At 53.0% G+C, this 16,832-nt stretch overlaps 1 protein-coding gene across 2 annotated transcripts in view; it reads right to left on the bottom strand.

The window, feature by feature from the left end:
- Positions 1-16,832, bottom strand: part of GRIK3 (glutamate ionotropic receptor kainate type subunit 3) — a 110,960-nt gene that overhangs the window by 29,459 nt on the left and 64,669 nt on the right. For both annotated transcript variants that reach the window (XM_040534833.1, XM_040534834.1), the window contains exons 5-9: positions 15,046-15,099; positions 10,831-11,004; positions 8,234-8,377; positions 5,527-5,634; positions 1,690-1,803 (exon numbers count right to left, since the gene is read on the bottom strand). In XM_040534833.1, the coding sequence (XP_040390767.1) occupies positions 1,690-1,803; positions 5,527-5,634; positions 8,234-8,377; positions 10,831-11,004; positions 15,046-15,099 (594 nt within the window). The remainder of the gene's footprint in view (positions 1-1,689; positions 1,804-5,526; positions 5,635-8,233; positions 8,378-10,830; positions 11,005-15,045; positions 15,100-16,832) is intronic.

A 16,832-nucleotide genomic window follows, 5' to 3' on the forward strand; every position in this document is an offset into this window, starting at 1 on the left:
CGCCCTCCCTGCTTTCCCTAGCCCTGACTGTACAATTCCCTCCTCTGGTCCCATCCTCGCCTGCTGTCCCTCGGCCTCACCGCGCCGTCGGGTGCTCCTCCACCTCCCAGCACCCCTCTGCTGCTGCCTCTCCAGCCCTCCCCGTACCACCAGCTGTCCCGGCCCAGTAATTTCACGTGAAAGGTGAGCGTGGGCAGAAGGGGAGTCATTTTAAAGCTTCTGGAGAGTTTTCTCCAGCTGCAGTACGGGTTGAACAGTTCCCTTATGGCTGATCCCAAGCCTGCACCTGAGAGCAGCTCGCTGCAGTGCCCTAAATGTTTGCATTTTCCCAGGTGCAGGGACTGGCAGTGCCTGAGTTACCTTGCTGAGATGAACTAACCTTGCCCTGGCAAGTGTCTCTGTTTGGCCTAGTAGAAAAACATGACCTGAACCTCTGCTTTCTGAACAGACCCCGATAAATGCAAAGGAACACGGTGAGAGCAAACCTATGTGGGTCGTGTCTGCCTGCACCCACTGCGGCAAGGCTCCGCGCAGGAGCACTCTCCTGATCTAATGCACGCTGAGTTGTTTCACTGCCTTTTGCTTTGTCATTTCTCTGATGTCTGTGCAGGAACTCCTGATGTGAGTCCTGATTCATTTCTGTGTCTGGAGCTGGTGGGGAGCCGCTGCTGGCACAGGTTGTGCCCACACACGTGGCACCGAGCACCGCGCCGGGCAGGCAGCCCTGTGCGTGCGACCCGCGGTCTCACGGAGTTCCACGGTCTGAAACTTGCAGCCTGGGGGAGATTTTCTTTTCCAGTCTCCCCTGCATGTTGGCATGTGAAAGCCTTTCAGTGGAATAATTATTGTGTGATGAACGGGGAGTTCGTTAGAAAGGGCGGCACTGTCTGGCACTTCCTGGTCCCATTCCTTCCCTAACACCAAGCCCCTCACTTTGTGTTACAGACCACGTCCTTTTGGGATGGCAGGGACATCAGGAGGGGTCACAGAGCTCCGGACTGGGGAACACATCTCCCAGTGGGCGGCTCCTTACCCTCACTCTCCAAAAATACGGAATACAAAAGGGCCAGGAAATTTGGATAGGCAGAACCATTATTCAGACCCAGTTGTGAGCAGGCTGTGCAGGGGCTGATATTTTTTGTTCCCTCCTGGTAGCATGCCATGAGCCTGCACTGTGTAATACAGCTGTATAGAAACCAATGCCACTAGTCATAATTCATTAGATATAAAATAAAAATTCATTCTGATCTGATGCCTGCCATCAAATCCAATAGCGAACGTGAGAGCAAAATGCAACGTGACAGCTGGAAGCGCAGGAGCCCTGTTAAGCACCCGTGCTTTGCTGCATAATGGCATTACTCTTAGCCAGCTTATCAAATACGTACTTAGGAGAGGGAAAGAAGCAGGATTGTCACAGCTAAGCCAAGGCCCCAACGTGTTCTGGTGCTGCCTGGCATACCATGAGTGCTTCCACCAGCGGCAGGCAGCTCCCGGTCACCCTCTGGCACCCTCTGGCCACCCAGAGCCTGGCACGAGCCCAGCACAAGCCCAGCTCCGGGCCACGGCTCGTTTGGGGCTCAGCTCACCCTGGGGCTCAGGACTTCTCCGTGCCCCTGCCCAGCTTTTGGAGGGATCAGCTGTCCCCAGGGGCTGTGGGTAGGGGGGGAATGTGGACTTCTGGTCTCCTACCAGGACAGTGGTGACAATGAGAGATCTGTTGCTGAGCGAGTCCGTGACGTTGGGCCCTCGTCCCTTGGCAATTTCTGTGATGTTCAGACCGTTGGAAGGGTTCCACGTGCCAACCTGAAACGAAGCGAACGAGTGCATGAACACCTGGCCTACGGTCCTTAATTGCTCTCAGGATCCTGCTGGCCTGGGAGAAGGGAGCCTGCTTCCTTCATTGCAGGAAACAGAAGCAAAGTTGGAATTACCATCTTGTTTCAGCTAGACAGAAGGTTTACGTTAGCCCTTCTGCTGCAGGCCACTCTAACTGCACGTGTACAATTAGCAGCCTTGTGCTGCCCTCTGAATGATGCAGGTGCACTGAAGAAGACCACGATGGCTGGAATTAGGAGCTGAAGGAACAATTTGGAACGGTACTGCATAGAGCAGGCAATCAAAACACACTGAAGAGTCAACTCTGGGCAAGGACAAAGCAGAACGAGAGAAAACAAAAAATATTTTTTAATCCCCCATCAACCCTGAGCCTGCAGGGCCTTTCCCAAGGAAGGAGCTCGGAGCTTCTGAAGCACACTGTGTAAGTGCGCATCCACTGATCGGTAGGAGCCCAGGTCTGGGTTCAATCGAGAGCAGGAGCCCACCTCAGGGAAGCCCGACAGGCGCAGCCCCCCAGCGACCCCTCCGCAGCGAGAGGTCTCGGCACAGGTGGTGAGCCCCACGGAGGGAAGAGCCCTGGCTTGCTCCGGCACACGCAGCCACATTCCTCGTCTCTTGGAGGTGCTGTGCCTTTCTCAAGCTGTCAATTTTAATATATCATTAGGCTCTGAAGATGCCTATTGACCCAGAAATAGCAGAACATGTCTCTATTTAAGAGAAGTCGTCTGGGCAACTCTAAGCCTGTTAACCTGATCTCCGCAGTGCAGGGGAGGCTTTAGAACAATCTTCGACTGGCTAAAGGACTGTGACGGTGAGATAAAGTATCAGGAGAGCTGGAGGAATATGCCACACAGCCAGCCTGGCAGTGAGAAGAAACACAAGGGCGGGTGGAAACGGGAACAGAACGACCCATCTGTAGGGTCATGCTGGGAGAAGGGGCTCAGAGAGAAACCAAAGGCAGACAGCTCGAACCCGTGGGGAGCCAGGAACTTCCCATATTTTATTTATTGCTATTTTTAAGATCCTCCAACTTCTTCATCAGTCCAAGGAGACAACTTGGTTTTTCAGTATCCCAAAAAAGAGACTTTGTAATGAGCAATGCTGCCTGGCAAAAAACCCACAACCAGCCAACCACCTCATAAATTCTAAAAGAGTTTCCATGAACTTTGTGAAAGGCTCTAAATATTTCAGGTAAAACCCAAGCAATCCCCTGTGTCTCCTTTCAATCACACAACAGCTGCAATGTCAGAAGAATTGTACTGCGCATGGGCAACGAGAAGCAAGAGGCTAAGAGTCTCCTGCTAGCAGCTCTGCAGACTTCTTTTTTTAAGAAGAGGAAATACACGGAACTTAAGACTGAACTAATCAGTTTAAAATATTAAGAAAAAAAAAAGAAAGAAAAAGAGAAAAGTGCATTAAGAGAACTGTGCGACTCAGATAGTCAAACTACATGTAATTAGGTTTAGTTAATACTGCTGTAATCCCTGAAACATCCAGGAGGTATAAGGATCAGGAGTTCAATCCTAAAGCTCAACAAACATAAGCTATTATACATAATGCAGAATCCGTGTGGGATTTGTTTGTAGTTTGGCATTTTGTTATTTCAGATTAACTATTGACAGAACCGTAGCATCAACAGAGATTTGACATCGATACTTTAAACCCCCTCTAGAGCTGACAAGAAGCTTTCGGCAAATAATAGTGGGAGTTGTGAAATCTCGGAGTCGTCGGAGACAAAAGTTGAGTGAGTGCACGGAATACGCATCAAGCTTTGGCGGCTTCCTGCGGGCTTTATGTGACACACAACAGTAATAAATGCAGCTAGTGCCAGCTATTCTCCGGTACACCTGAGGAGGATTAGGTTGACAGACAGATATTGCAGTTGTACTTAAACATTTAGATTCGCCTGGTATCCAAATACCCACACATTTTTCTGTTACCCTTCCGATGCCGCTCTCAGGCACTCTGTTGGTGCTCTGAGCACCGTGCTCCAAAAAGCCATGATGTTTTTTTGGGGGGGTCTAGACTCTATACAAAATGATTTCTGGGAAAAAAAAAGCCACAAAGATCATTTGGTGCTCTGTTTGTGTGAAAAGATGGGATCTTCCCCTGCCCTTCTGCCTGCCTCCCTCCTGCCCAGGCTCGGCTGACTGCAGCCTGAAGCTCGCCGGGTTTATATGGAGTAATGTTGTCTGTATTCTGCATTTGACACCCAAAATACCCACTAGGAGAGTGCTGTGGTGACCTTGAGATTTTGTACGTGAAGCAGAGACCTACCGCAGTGGTGTGAAAGCACGGTGACAATTTATTTTAAAGAGGAGGAAAACCAGGCTGTCAAAAGGGGGATGGGGAGCGGAGCTGTTGGGTCCCAGGGAGCTGCAGCGCGGATCTGCCCGCTGCGGCGGGGCTGAGCGAGCCTCCAGCCTCCCAGGGCTGCCTGCGAGCACTCTGTGATTAATTCCCCAGCCTTAACTGGAGAAGTCATCTGTGCATCTCAGGCCGCTTGCTGCATGGCTAATTGAAAATTGCTCCTCTCTGCTCCCAGCTGGCGTTTCCTGCAGGATTCCGAACCTGTCTCCGTGCCCACAGGTTACAAGCTCAGCACTTCGTCCCTCACTGCCAGCCAGGCACCTTGTGTGCGTCTAAAAGCAGACTGTGCTCTGGGCAGGGAATTGCTGCCCTGCAGCCAGCTTTTTCCTCTAAGTCTGCAGGATGTCCGTCAGCAGGACGTGGGCTCAGAGCTGTTCTCAAAAAGGGGTTGAGCTCCGGGACCCTCAGCGGCCTCGATGGCCGTGATTTGGAGCCCGATCCATGGCAGAGGTGGCTGCGGGGCTCAGCTGGCTGCAGTGCAGCTCTTGCTGGTCTGTTTTGTCTTAAACGAACCGACCTTGCCTTGAAACCAGTGGTTTAGGAGCTTTAGAGCTTTGTGTACTGCTCTTTTTTTTGAAAAGTAATTGAAGCAAAGGGGATGAAATCCCCACAAATGCCCGGGGTCAGGTTTGCATGTTAGCATTGTGTTTGTGGGGCTGTGGCCGTGGTGCTGCCTGTCCCCTGGCTGGGCACAGCACCACCACCAAAGGCAAGCCCACCAGCTGGGCTGGGAGACTCCCTTTGCCTTCTCCTTCCCATCCCTTTGGTAACACAGAAGCAAGAAAACAAAATCTAGCCTGTAATACACCTGTAATATTTCATAGAATCCTAGAGTCACAGAATCATTAGGGCTGGAAAAGACCTCCAAGACATCTGGTCCAACCATCCCTCTATTTCCAAGCCTTGGGTAGTTTTCCTGGTGGAAATCACACCCAGCCGATGCTTTCAGGAGTTGTTCAAGGTTTTGTAAGCAAGCCCAGTGAGGCAGAGGGTGGGAGAGGTTTTGTTCTGTCCCCTTTGGCCTGGGCCCGCAGAGGTTAAGGCTGAGCCGCGAGGTTCTGCTCCCACTGCTGTGCCGTATCCCAGGGAGGTGCCCCAAGCTTCTGCAGCTGGGAACTCTAATCTGCTGCACGTTGCTTCGGGGCTAGTGAGTCACTGATGAGGCATGGAAAAGGATCAGGGCAATCCCACAGAACAGATATCCTTTTATGTAAAGGACAGAAAATACGGAAACAACACAACCACCATCCATCTCTCATTTTATCTGGGTATCAGAGCTGTGCCGAGCCGCATTCCGCAGGTAAGACAAACCCCGCTTACCTTTTCAAGACCGTCTTCTTTGAGGCTGATGATGTCCAAGTCAAAATCTGTCCGTAAGCCACTACTTTTGTTGAAGACAATTCGTCCAGTTAATCCTTCCCATTGGGCCTGTAGAAGGAAGAAGTAGCAGGGCTGTTAGTTGGGATCATGAATAATCTTTTGCCCTCTACCGTGTGTTCTTTTAATTAGTCCTTTTACTAGTTCTTTCTCCCCAAAGAGCATGATTAATTAATAATCACCAACGTCACTTTGCAGACTGCAGACGGAGCTGGAGATTTCACAACTCTCTGCAGTCCTTGCTACCGTCTCCGTTCGCACCTTTTGTGTTCAACAGCTGTTGCAGGACATGATGACTCAGGAGAAAACTCCTTGCATTTATCATGGCATCCTTGCGGGCTGCATTTATCCTTGTAGTCCTGATAAATGCCGGGCTGCAGGGAGCCTGGGTTTGGGACAACTCCAGCCAAGCTCATAAATAAAGAATCCTTTCTCGCAGGAAAAGAGGGGCACGGAAGCTCAAATGTCCCGAACACTTCCTCCCTGCTTCCCTCCCTTCAGATGGAAAGCGGAGCAGAAGAGGCTAGGAGCCAGTCCTTCTGGCAGGCTCTGCCCTCTGAAACTGGCACGGGAATATCAGGGAGAGCCCCCAGACCGGGCAGGAGCTGTGCCAGCAGAGCCAGCACCACAGCACAGCGGGGTGTGCGGAGGCTGCTCTGCCGGGGGGTGCCCGTGGCCCCACGGGGATGCTCCCACCACTGGTCCAGGCTCCAAGCTGCTCAGGTGCTGCACGTGCCTCTGATGGAGGTGCCTCCTTCGTGGGCAGGGCAGCTCAAAATAAACTGCTGCGATAAAGGTGGCATAACGCATCCTCGGGGTGGGGGGTGGGGGTGGAAACTGGCATATTTCCCTGTAAATGCACTCCTCTGGCTCGTCCTCATTAATTCCTAAGGAGTAATGACAACTTCCTCGCCACCCCTGGGTTTTAGGGAAGATTGTGCTCCGTTGCTCATTTTGGCACGCAGGTTTTTCCCGGGGGGTTAACCGGTAGCCAGGGGGAGCGCACCTAGATGGGGCTGAGCTCCGCTCCCCCTGCCCACCCCATGCTTCCCAGGAACCCCAAGGGCACACAGGGCACCGACACTGCGGCGATGGGGGTGGCCGGGGGCCCCTCTGTGCATGTCGTCACCCAGCCCGAGGCACTGCTGTAGCTGCGAGGAGCACGGGGCCGGTGGCCGCGGCGAGGCACCCCGCTACGTGCGCTGCTTTGTCTGGGCAGGAGTTTAGAGGGAGCAATTACGGCGTGTTCTGATTGCCATGGGGGGGGCTCGTCCCTGCAACCGGCTGACACGGTGCCAGGAAGGGAAACAACAGGCAGGCACTGGAGTGTGAGCTCAGGGTAATTTGCAAAAGGAGCCAACCAAACAAATTATTTACACTCTCTTTTGGCAGCCAGCTGGAGCAGCTTTCCGCAGAAGGGAACAAAACATGAAAAAGGAGAGAGAGAGGCAGAGAGAGAGAGGAGATACAGTCTTCAGTGCCTATTAAGAAGAAGTTCATTCTCTCTCTGCAATGGGAACGATTCTTCCCTCTCCTCCCCACGCCCGTGCAGTCCGTGCACCCGGCAGCACCTGGGTGGGCACTGTCACTGCTCGTGTGTGCCTGGCCTCAGCGCCAGCGTGGTCTGCAGGTGATGCTGCAGCACCAGTCCTAATAACGATTAACAGTGTACTTCTGCTTTTATGCTTAAAAACTTTAGGGGATTTTATACCCAGCCTTTTAAGTGTGGTCCCCGTGTCTTATCCCATACTGCCTCCGGTTTCATAACTTCCACGTGAAGAGCCACAGCCATAGAAGTTCCAAAAGGCCTTAGGGTAAACAGGGTATTATTTTTCACAAAGACATATCTGGCAGGGTTTGCGGTGCCTCCCTGCAGTTCTGCTTTCATTTTTTCCTTAGGCGAGGGCTGTTTTTTGCAGACAAGGCAAAGCCTGGGGTGCGAGCATGGGGATGCGTGCTCGGGGCTCACGGGAAGGCTGGCCACCTCTCGCCGCTGCTCCCCTCCCTCAGTAAGCTCTCTGCACCCAGACAGCCGCCGTTTGAGTCTGCCTGCCTGCTTAAGCCAGGTGCAAACAAACCATACGTGGGCTGAACAGCAAGAAATCATGACTGAAAACAGGCTGCCTCCTCGCTCCCCTGGCTCCCACTCGCTCAGTGCTCCGCGTGCCGGAGCCGTTCCTCAGCACGCAGGCAGCGGTGCGCGGCGCTGCCAGCCCAGCCACCGGGAGGTGGCTGCTCCGAGAGCCCTTTGAGGACCCCAAGCAAATGGTGCTGGAAGAGGCAAATGGCTCGGGGCAGGAATGGCTGCAGAGAGGGGTCCGGCTGCTCTTGACACAAAAGGAGGCAAGGACCAGTCTCGGTGACACCATGGAAGTGCTCGGCTTGTTTTGCGTGTTTTGCTGTGGCTGCAGGCATGCTATTCTGAAGGCAAAGACAGGATTTTTCCTCTCTGGACACACAGCAATCTGATGTGTGTCCACGCTTCCGTCCGTTTGTACCTACTCAGGCAGGGGAGGATTTTCTATAACCCTGTAACTGCCAACCCCTCTGCCACGTGCCTCAGTACCTGCGCTCCGAGCAGCTGCACTGCTCCTGCTGGGGAGCTTTTGCAGTAGTGGGAAGCAATTAGGGTTGCAAATCGTGCTTTTACCTCTTTTATAAAATTCATGAAGCGGCCACCGAACCTCCAGGCTTTGTGCCGGTGGCACTGCAGGGAGTTGACGGTCATCTGGGGGGCTCGCTGGTAGCACACGGAGACCACGTGGACCGCGTCGTACAACAGGGCAGCGTCTGTCTAAAGTAAAGGGAACAGCATTTGTGTTGGTCGTGGTTCCGGAGCGAGGAGGCATTCACACAGCAACGCAGGGGGAATCCGTGGTGTCTCCTTGAGAAGCCACAAGAACCACCAGCAGATGGGTCCTGGTGCAGTCCCCACCAGAGGCAGGGCTGGGATCTCAAGAGATTGCCATACGTGCGTAAGCTTTAACACAAAATAGGACTTCTGTGAGGCTCTGGGCTGACCTCTCATGCAAAACTCATCCTCAGACACACGACAAAGCCCCACGAGCGTGTTTTTGTGCTATGCAGCTCTTTAGGCAGAGATTGGAAAACTGTCATCTGTCCATCTGCAGCGATTCTGGTTGTTTTAGTGCGGTTACTGTTGTGTGGCCAAACAAAGAAGCTAGCTGTTTCTAAACATAGAAGATACAAGGTTTTCTTATTTAGTCTGCTTTGTCTAAGGCTGTGCAAAAACCAACTTACATGAGAACATCTTATCCACACTGTTTTATACATGGGGAAATAGGAATCAGGAGAGTTAAGTGGCTTGTCTCTGGGCATAGAAAATTTCCAGAATGCCCCAAACTGCCGTTGAAATGAGAACATCACAGATGTGTAACATCTTCCCACTTTTCAGTGGTTTGAACTAGGGAGAACTTTCCTTTTTTTTCCCTCTTCTATTTAACATAATGGGTTTAAATTCCATTTGAGATGCCCCCTCTCTCCTCCAAACACTGACCAAGAGAACCACATTTAGTTTTCCCACCGATGCGGTTGGTCTTGCTAATGAAAATCCATTGTTTGCTGGCTTCGCAAGGCTACAAAACAGATGTGAGTACAGCAGCAAAGTAATAAACCACAATAAAACAAAATAACACAGCAAACAACTGGGCAAATATCTGTCAGGACGTGGCCATGGAGAAAAGCCTCCAGCACTGGCAGCCATCCCCATGACCTTCCCTTCCCGCAGCGCCCGAGCATGAAGAGCAGGCGCCGGACTTGCCTCCTGTGGGGTCGTATGTGCGGCTGTAGGGACAGATCTTGGGAGTTTGGGGCTGGGGGAGAGGGGGACAAGGGTCTGGATAAGGAAATTCATGGGGAATTAGAAGGGGGACAAGGATTTGGCTAAGCAATATCATGGGGAAGTGGATGCTGTAGTGCCCAGCTGAAACACACAGCAAAAGAACCCCCTGCAGAAGGGAGCAGGCAGGACAAAAGATGAGAGGAACCAGGGGCAGCTGGGGAAGAGCCAGAGGCAGCTGGCAGGGTAGGATACCGTCTGCAGTGCTGCGGAGACATGGGAGGGACAAGGAGAGTGATGGGACTGTCCGCTAAGGGAAAATAAAAAGGGACAGGAGGGATGCGAGGAGCCGTTTCAAGGTGAAGGTCTGGGAGGCTTTGCTACGGGGGGAAGGCTCTGGCAGAGCGTGAGGGGAGGAACGGAGGCAGCCAGCCGGCAGCTACGGGTCGGAGACAGCCTTGCCGGGAAGACAGATGGGCGAGCAGGTGCTGCACCTTCCGAGCAGCAGCTCGGTGGAGCAGAGCTGCCATCGGGCCCTAAAAGGAGGCATCGGAGCTGCAGCAGAGCCCATCTCTGGGCACAGCTTTGCCTCTTCTTCCCTGCCTCCATCTCGGTGAATTGCCTGGCCCAGTCCAGCCTCATGCTGTGCTCACAGTCCCAGGGAGCTGGGCGTCTGGCTCCTTCTGGGGACTTTTTGGGGAAGTAATCCCAGCTGGGCTGGACCCAGGGAAGCCTTGGCACCTGCTAGCGGGCAGGCCCTGGCTGCTGGAGCATTTCTGCTTCCTAGCGCTGCTCCAGGGACTTGCACAGTCTGCCCTTCCCCAGGGAGTGACTGCAGAGGGGCTTCCCTAGCCAGCGCGGGTGTGCTGGGGCCTGGGGCACGCACAGCTCGCTCCTGCGAGGCGCTCCTGGGCTGCGCATTGGGCGAGCGTGGGGAAACCCCGCTGAGCTCCAGCAAGGGGCACAACGGGCAGCTGATTGCAGCTCCCTCCCTCTTGTTCCCAGCACGAAACAGCCAGGGCACTTCCCCGCTGTGCTACGTCTTTGCTGGAAGCGAAAGCTTTGAAATGTGCGGGTCCTGGAGGCAGCTTTGTGCTGGCAAGGAGGGAGGGAAGGAGGGAAGGAGGAAGGGAAGGAGAGAAGGAGCACCATCTCCCAAAACTGGCACTTCTGTCAGCAGCTGGGTGTGCCGGGCAGTGTGAGCACAGTGGGCTGCAGGGGTTTCACCAGCAGAACTCGCTGCACTCGAGGGACAGATGTTAGTGTGCCAGTAACTGCCCTGGGGAAGACACCTGCGGTGAGTTGTTACTAGTGCAAGGCATTTATATAACGTTTAGGTGTTATATATATAAATATATACATATGTATAAATACAACAGGCGTTAACAAAGGCTTCCTGCCCCTTGGGCTCCCCACGCGTTGCCACGCATCCTTTAAGCCCCTCGTACCATCATCACGCCGTCGAGCAGCCCCAGCTCCGCCTTGGGCGCTGACTGCAGCCGCTCCATGGACCACTTCTCGATGATGGACGACACGTGCGGGTTCTCCACGTTGAGGATCCGGAAGCCGGTCAGGTTCACCCCAGAGTAGCGGTATGGTTCTAGGTCTAATGCATAAAGATCCTTAAAAGAGAGAAACCAGTTTAAACATTTTGTTTAGCTGTGTTGTGCTTGTCTTTTCTGCGAGCTCGCTGTCTGGTAAGGGAGAGAGATGAGTGGTGGGGGGAAAGCCAGGGTCAGCAGCTCTGCCTCGCTGAGCCTAGAGGAGGTGAAACGACCCTCTTGGGGTGACTGCAGAGGGGCCAGGAGCTGATCCTACATCCCTGATGCTCCGAGCCAGTCCCTCGACATCATGGCCCCCAGCAGCAGCAGTAAGGGCAGGAGCGGTAATAGCAGTGACAGCAGCGCTCCGGGTACAGTGTGCGAGCACCGGGATGCGAGCCGAAAGCTGTGCCACGGGGCTGTGTGCTGTGGCGGTGGCTGCAGCTCCCCATGCACTCCCTGGGGCTGGGACAATTCAGTCCCAACCCCAGGGCACTGAGCTAGCTGAAACCACGATGAACTAGGCTGGCACCCAGGGGTGGGGGGAAGGCAGAGCTCCTGTGCTTGAAGCTCCCTTGGGCTCTTCCCTGAGAATTTGCCGTCGGTGCTGAGGCCCGTGGTGTGCTGGGGAGGGCAGAATAACTCCGGATTCAGAATGCCAATTCGCAGACAGCTCTCAAAGAGGAACTAAGACGCATTTCTTGACATTACAACCAGCCTACGCAGTCTGCAAATGAATGAGGGTGCCCTTTTTGCTATTTAAACCCCCCCCCCAGCCAGGCAGCCCTCAGCCCTGCTGGCAGCCAGCCCACAGACACAGCTTGGCAGGCAGCGAGAGACGGGGCGCTCGGAGCCCTCTGCGAGCGCGCTTCTTAATGCATCTCTTGGCTCACAGTCACTTCAGTTCAGGGGCTGGCTTCAATGCCCAGTCACTAGCTGGAGTAGTTTTGGGTTAGACGAGGTGCCAAGAGCAGCTGGCCTGCCCATAGAAAACCAGAGCAGCTGACTCGAGGCAGTGAGAGCTGCCTGGGGGACGGAGCAGGGCGAGGGGTGCGTGAGATGAACGGCAGTCTGAAGGGGCTTTGAGTGTGGGAGGAATTGGTGGATGGAGCTTAATCAGAATTTATCCAGAACAATTTCTTCTAGTAAAATCGGAGGGAGATGGAAAGGCAACGCCACCATCTTCTGTGATGAAGGCTGGGGAATGAACGTGGTAACGGTGTTCATTGATGACAAGGGATAAAACCCAAGAGTTTAAGTGCAGCAGGAGATATGGGGCTGTTGCTGCTTTGTACGATGTGGCCGTAGCAGTAGGACGCAGCAGGCTGTGGGTTCACCCAGACATAGCAGCAAGTTCCGTTCAGCCCACGGGGGCTGCGAAAGCACTGGCCCTAAAATGCACTGCCCTACGCAAAGCGTAGCAAAATCAGCACTTGCCAGCAGCCGAGACTTCACTCTCAGTGGGAGAGCTAGGAATTCTTACAGCTGTTTTGCTTTAATAAGCTTTGGGGGTTTGATCTTTCCTTAAGTGCTGCCCTCTGACTTTGCACCCCCGAGGCAGGCTGCTGATGGATGCCGTGGTGCGGTCCGCAGCTGCAGCCCGGGCCCGAGCCATTAATCACACCCACCAAAGAGCGCAGGTTTGCTGTGGTTTAACCTGGTTGTTGGATTTTTTCTCCTGGAAAATTGCAAGTATAAAGCTCCACGTCTTGTTAAAGGGCATCGTGAAAGCCAGGCCGTAATGTTGACTTCCAGATGACTTCTGGTAGCTGAGGGCAAATGCGGTTGCTTGACCTCAGCGTACTGGTGGCATCCGGACGCTGGGCGCAGCGGTACTGTGCCAGGCCCAGTGGAATGGGTTATTTTATCAGGATTCGGATCTTTTCCTTGGATACTTCAGTCTGTATTCTGGAAATTGCTGAGGGCAAGTAATTTTTGGTTGCAAAAAGTTGATCGTTCTCCCCTCAGAATGTGGCCAGCCGTGACAAGGGGAACCCACGGAGCTCCAGAGCACGTGGTGCTGTGGCGCTGCTGCCTGCCCAATGGGACCAGTGTTTTGGGCGCCCTCCCCGCCCTGTGCTCGCCACTGAGCTTCATTTCATCACGGTCCTCTCCCAGCTCCCTTCATGGTGCCAGTTCAAATCCCAGCTGCAAACCCACGTTAGCATCTCCTGGCATTAGCAGAGAGACGAACACAGGCTGCGTGGCGGAACATGCAGAGGTGGGGGGGGAATTGCCATATCAGTTTCTTCTGCATTTTCTGCTCCTGCACAGCCACAAATTGAAACATCTGGTTCTATTTTCCACCTCATCTACGTTCTCTTTTGCTATTTTTTGTACTGCAGACAATTCTCCCCTCCATCTATTCTCAAGCTCTATGCTCAATGTTTCTGTGAGGTCTTCCCCTCACCTATGCCCTCCCACCTCCCCAGTTAAAATCCTGAGCCGAAGTTCATTGTGCCTGAGCATCCGAAGCAGGAAGCATGTTGTGAGCCTCAGGAGCTTCGCAGGAATGCCTGACTACCAGTGCCAGTGGGAACCAGGCCCTCCCAGCTCGGTGCCTGCTCAGAAGCAGGGCTGGGCGTGTGGTTTCTGCTCGCGGCAGCCCCAGGCTTGGGAGGCAATTCCTGCTTCCTGCTTCTGCCTCCCTAACTTGCGGCAGAAGTGACAGCAGGCATTAGGAAAGCTTCTGGGTTCGCAAGGACTCGTTTTCACAAGCTGCTGGGAAATTCCCAGAAGCGTTGAGCTCAAGGGGGTTGTCACTGCTCGGGACTCTATAGGATGTAAAAGCCTCCCGTGCGTTAGGCGCGGGCGCAGAAGGGTTGCTCCGGCAGAGAGGCTGCGGTAGGGCTCATCACGTTGAAGTCAGTGAACTGTAGTCTTGCTGCCTAGCAAAATGTTGAAGCATTTCATGCCAAGTGTTGATACACTGTACTCAGTATTGACTAGGGACCTTTTAGAAACATTCAGTATAACATAATAGACTAATTCATTAGCACCCCATGGGTCTAGTACTGTAGACGCTGCAGCACATGCATTGCAAGCTAGAAAAACATTGCCTTAAGGAATGACAGATTAAAATATCTTTCCCATGATATAACTGTTATTTCAGGAAAGTGGCATTAATTGTGATTGCTTATCTATTAATTTATTATAATTCTTTTTTTTTTTTCCCACCTCCAGGCTGTACCTACACATGAAATGTACTCTAGGCTCAGCTGGGGCTGATTAATAGGAGGTTATCTGGGAAATGCTTAAAGCTGCCTGGAATAGATAATGGCAGCAGGGGTAATTAACATGTCTTTTGCATTTGAAAAATAAATTTTGCAGTTTTTAAGGGTTAGTTTAGTCTGTTTCTTTCCTAAAGGCAAAAAGATAAATTGGATTTTTGAAATCACACAAAATTCAACAGTATACCAGACAATAGCATCCTAAATGGAAACAAAAGTGGCATGCCAAAAAACCCAAACCAAAATGCCTCCTGGTGTCAGAGAAGAACTGGCCCGTGTTTAATGAGTGTGGAGTTAATCTCAAGCTGAGTTCTTCTCATGCAAAATAAACCTGCAGTACTGAACTATTGACCACGGTGGGGCTGGTGCTGGGTTTTAAGGGAGACCAAGATGAGCGCAGAGAAACACACACCCGGGTCTTACTGAAACTCGGTCCCCTGCCATCCCATCTACAACCTCACCCGTATGCTCATCTTTCAGCATGCGGGTAGCTGCACTGAAACCAAAATGAGCGAGAGGGGAAACAAAACCAAAGCCTGCATCTGTGCAAATCTGTGCGGCTCCAAAGGACTGGAGCCATCCAAGAGCAGCGAAGCAGAGACTGAAGCCTCTCGCAGTAAGTGCTCAGGCAGGGCTGCGGTGGCAGAGTTGGGATGACCAAATTGTCTGGTTTTAACCCGAAGCTGAGTCTAGCCCTGCTCTCACCTCTCTTGGGGTGCTGGTCCCCTTCCCCTTGTTTCCCCCCCTCCCCGCAGTAATGCCCTGCAGCCGTGCAGTGCACATAGAAGAGGATGGGCGCCCAGCCTGCTCCCCGGCCCCTCCAAGCACCTCCTCGTCCCCCATGGGCTCACCAGCGAGGGTAAAAGGGCTTTGCGCCGATTAGATACTTTACCAGAGTGGTGAAGATGAAGTGGTAGTATTCTGTCATCATTCCCATCGCCATGGCCTTGGGGAGAGCAGGGAAAGGAGGTTAGTAAGAGTGGGTACAAGAATATAACACCAGCCATGCAAAATAAAACTCGAGAGTCTGGCAGGAGGCAGACCCAGACGCCCAGCAGCTGGATTCCAGGCTAGAAGCAAAGTAAAAGGCTTTTTAGTTCTTGTATTTCTGGTGCTCTGCATCCCCTCCCCTTCAGTGTCTGTCCATATAGCTTGTACGTCTGACTCCTGTCCGTGTGTCCGTCCTTCCGGAGTCCTGCAGGCGGATTCCCCTGCAGTGCCTGGCTGGCAGCAGACCAGCAGAAGTGTAGGGGAGCGGGGGTGTCTCACCCCCCTCGGCCACGCCGCCATGCTGCTGGGGGCTTTTGGCCACACCAAGCCCCACATGTTCCAGCCCGACATGGATCTGCTCATGCAGATTGCTGGGATTTGCATAAACATGCCGTGATCTGTGGGATTTATCACAAATTGTTACGGCCCAGAGGGTCCCTGGCTGGGTTACTTCGTGCAGACCCTCCAGAGCACATCGGGCACAGGTTCCTGCCCGGGAGCAGGTCACCTTGAGGCTTGTGGCTACAGCAGGAGATGCTCATGGTCTGCACTGTGATGCTGGCTCTGTGAGCTTGTTTTCTGGAGAAAACGCATGCGAGACCACTTTAAAATCTCCACTGATGGGAAAGCAACTTCAAGTCCCCCAGGAAATGTTTGCTTCCCTTGTATTTTTGCTAAAATTACTAGGGCAGAATTTAGCTCCGAGGAAGGAAGTGACAGTTTGCAAAGAAGTAGGATGTCAAAAACATGGGGAAAGGAAAGGATCGAGATTACAAGCCTAGAAATTGTAAGGCTGGAGAGGGTCTTTACCCCTTGTTTCCTGGCCTGGAAATATCTTTTAGAAAGCCCGGTGCCCATGGATCTACAGGACTGCGTCCGAGGGCTCTCCTGCCCTGCACAGCTGGGTGCAGCAACCTGGAGCTCGCTGATAGCTCAGCACGGGAGCCATCGGGGAGGTGCCGTGAAACCCCCCAGGAACTCCTGAGGTTCCAGCGCAGGAGGCGATGGCTCCCCAGCGGAGCCATTTTGGAGGTAGACGCGCGCTCCGGTGCTGCTGGGAGAAGCAAGCCCCAGCTCCCCATACTGGCAGTGCAGCAGACATCTGGGTTTGTGGGGGAATAAATAAATGATAAACCTGTGGATGAGCTACGGGCGAGCCCCAGGATGGGAACGGAAGCTCCATTAAAGTTAAGACAGGCACATCTGTGCACTGCAGAGTGCGGCAACTGTTCGGAAACAGCTGCCAAGGAGAGCGGGGAAGCTGTGAAACTGGAGAACAGGTGTAAAGGATTAAAAAGTGACCAAAAATGAGCTAGGCTAGAGAAACACAGGTAACAGGGGAGGGCCTCATGAGCGGGTGTAGCTCTCTGATGGGTTTCTGTAATGATTTGTGTGTCCAAGAGGGTGAAATCGTTTGGTGTCTCCAAGGAACCCGGACTGGACGTGGCAATGTCTGCACATCTTTGTGCCAGCTCTCGGGTTGTGATTCCTGGACTCATGACCTTTCAAAGCACTGTCCACATCACCAGTGAACTGCATGCCACTCATATTCTGGGAGAGTTTGCCATTGAATTACTTGGGAGCAAGAGCTGGGTGGGCTTAGTCCTGTGTGCTCAGCCGGAGCTGCCTTCGTGAATGGTGGCTGTAGTTGCTCAAACCATTTTATGTCACCTAAAGGTAAAACCAGTA

This window comes from Cygnus olor, chromosome 23 (genome assembly GCF_009769625.2).
Source record: "Cygnus olor isolate bCygOlo1 chromosome 23, bCygOlo1.pri.v2, whole genome shotgun sequence".
NCBI lineage: Eukaryota > Metazoa > Chordata > Aves > Anseriformes > Anatidae > Cygnus > Cygnus olor.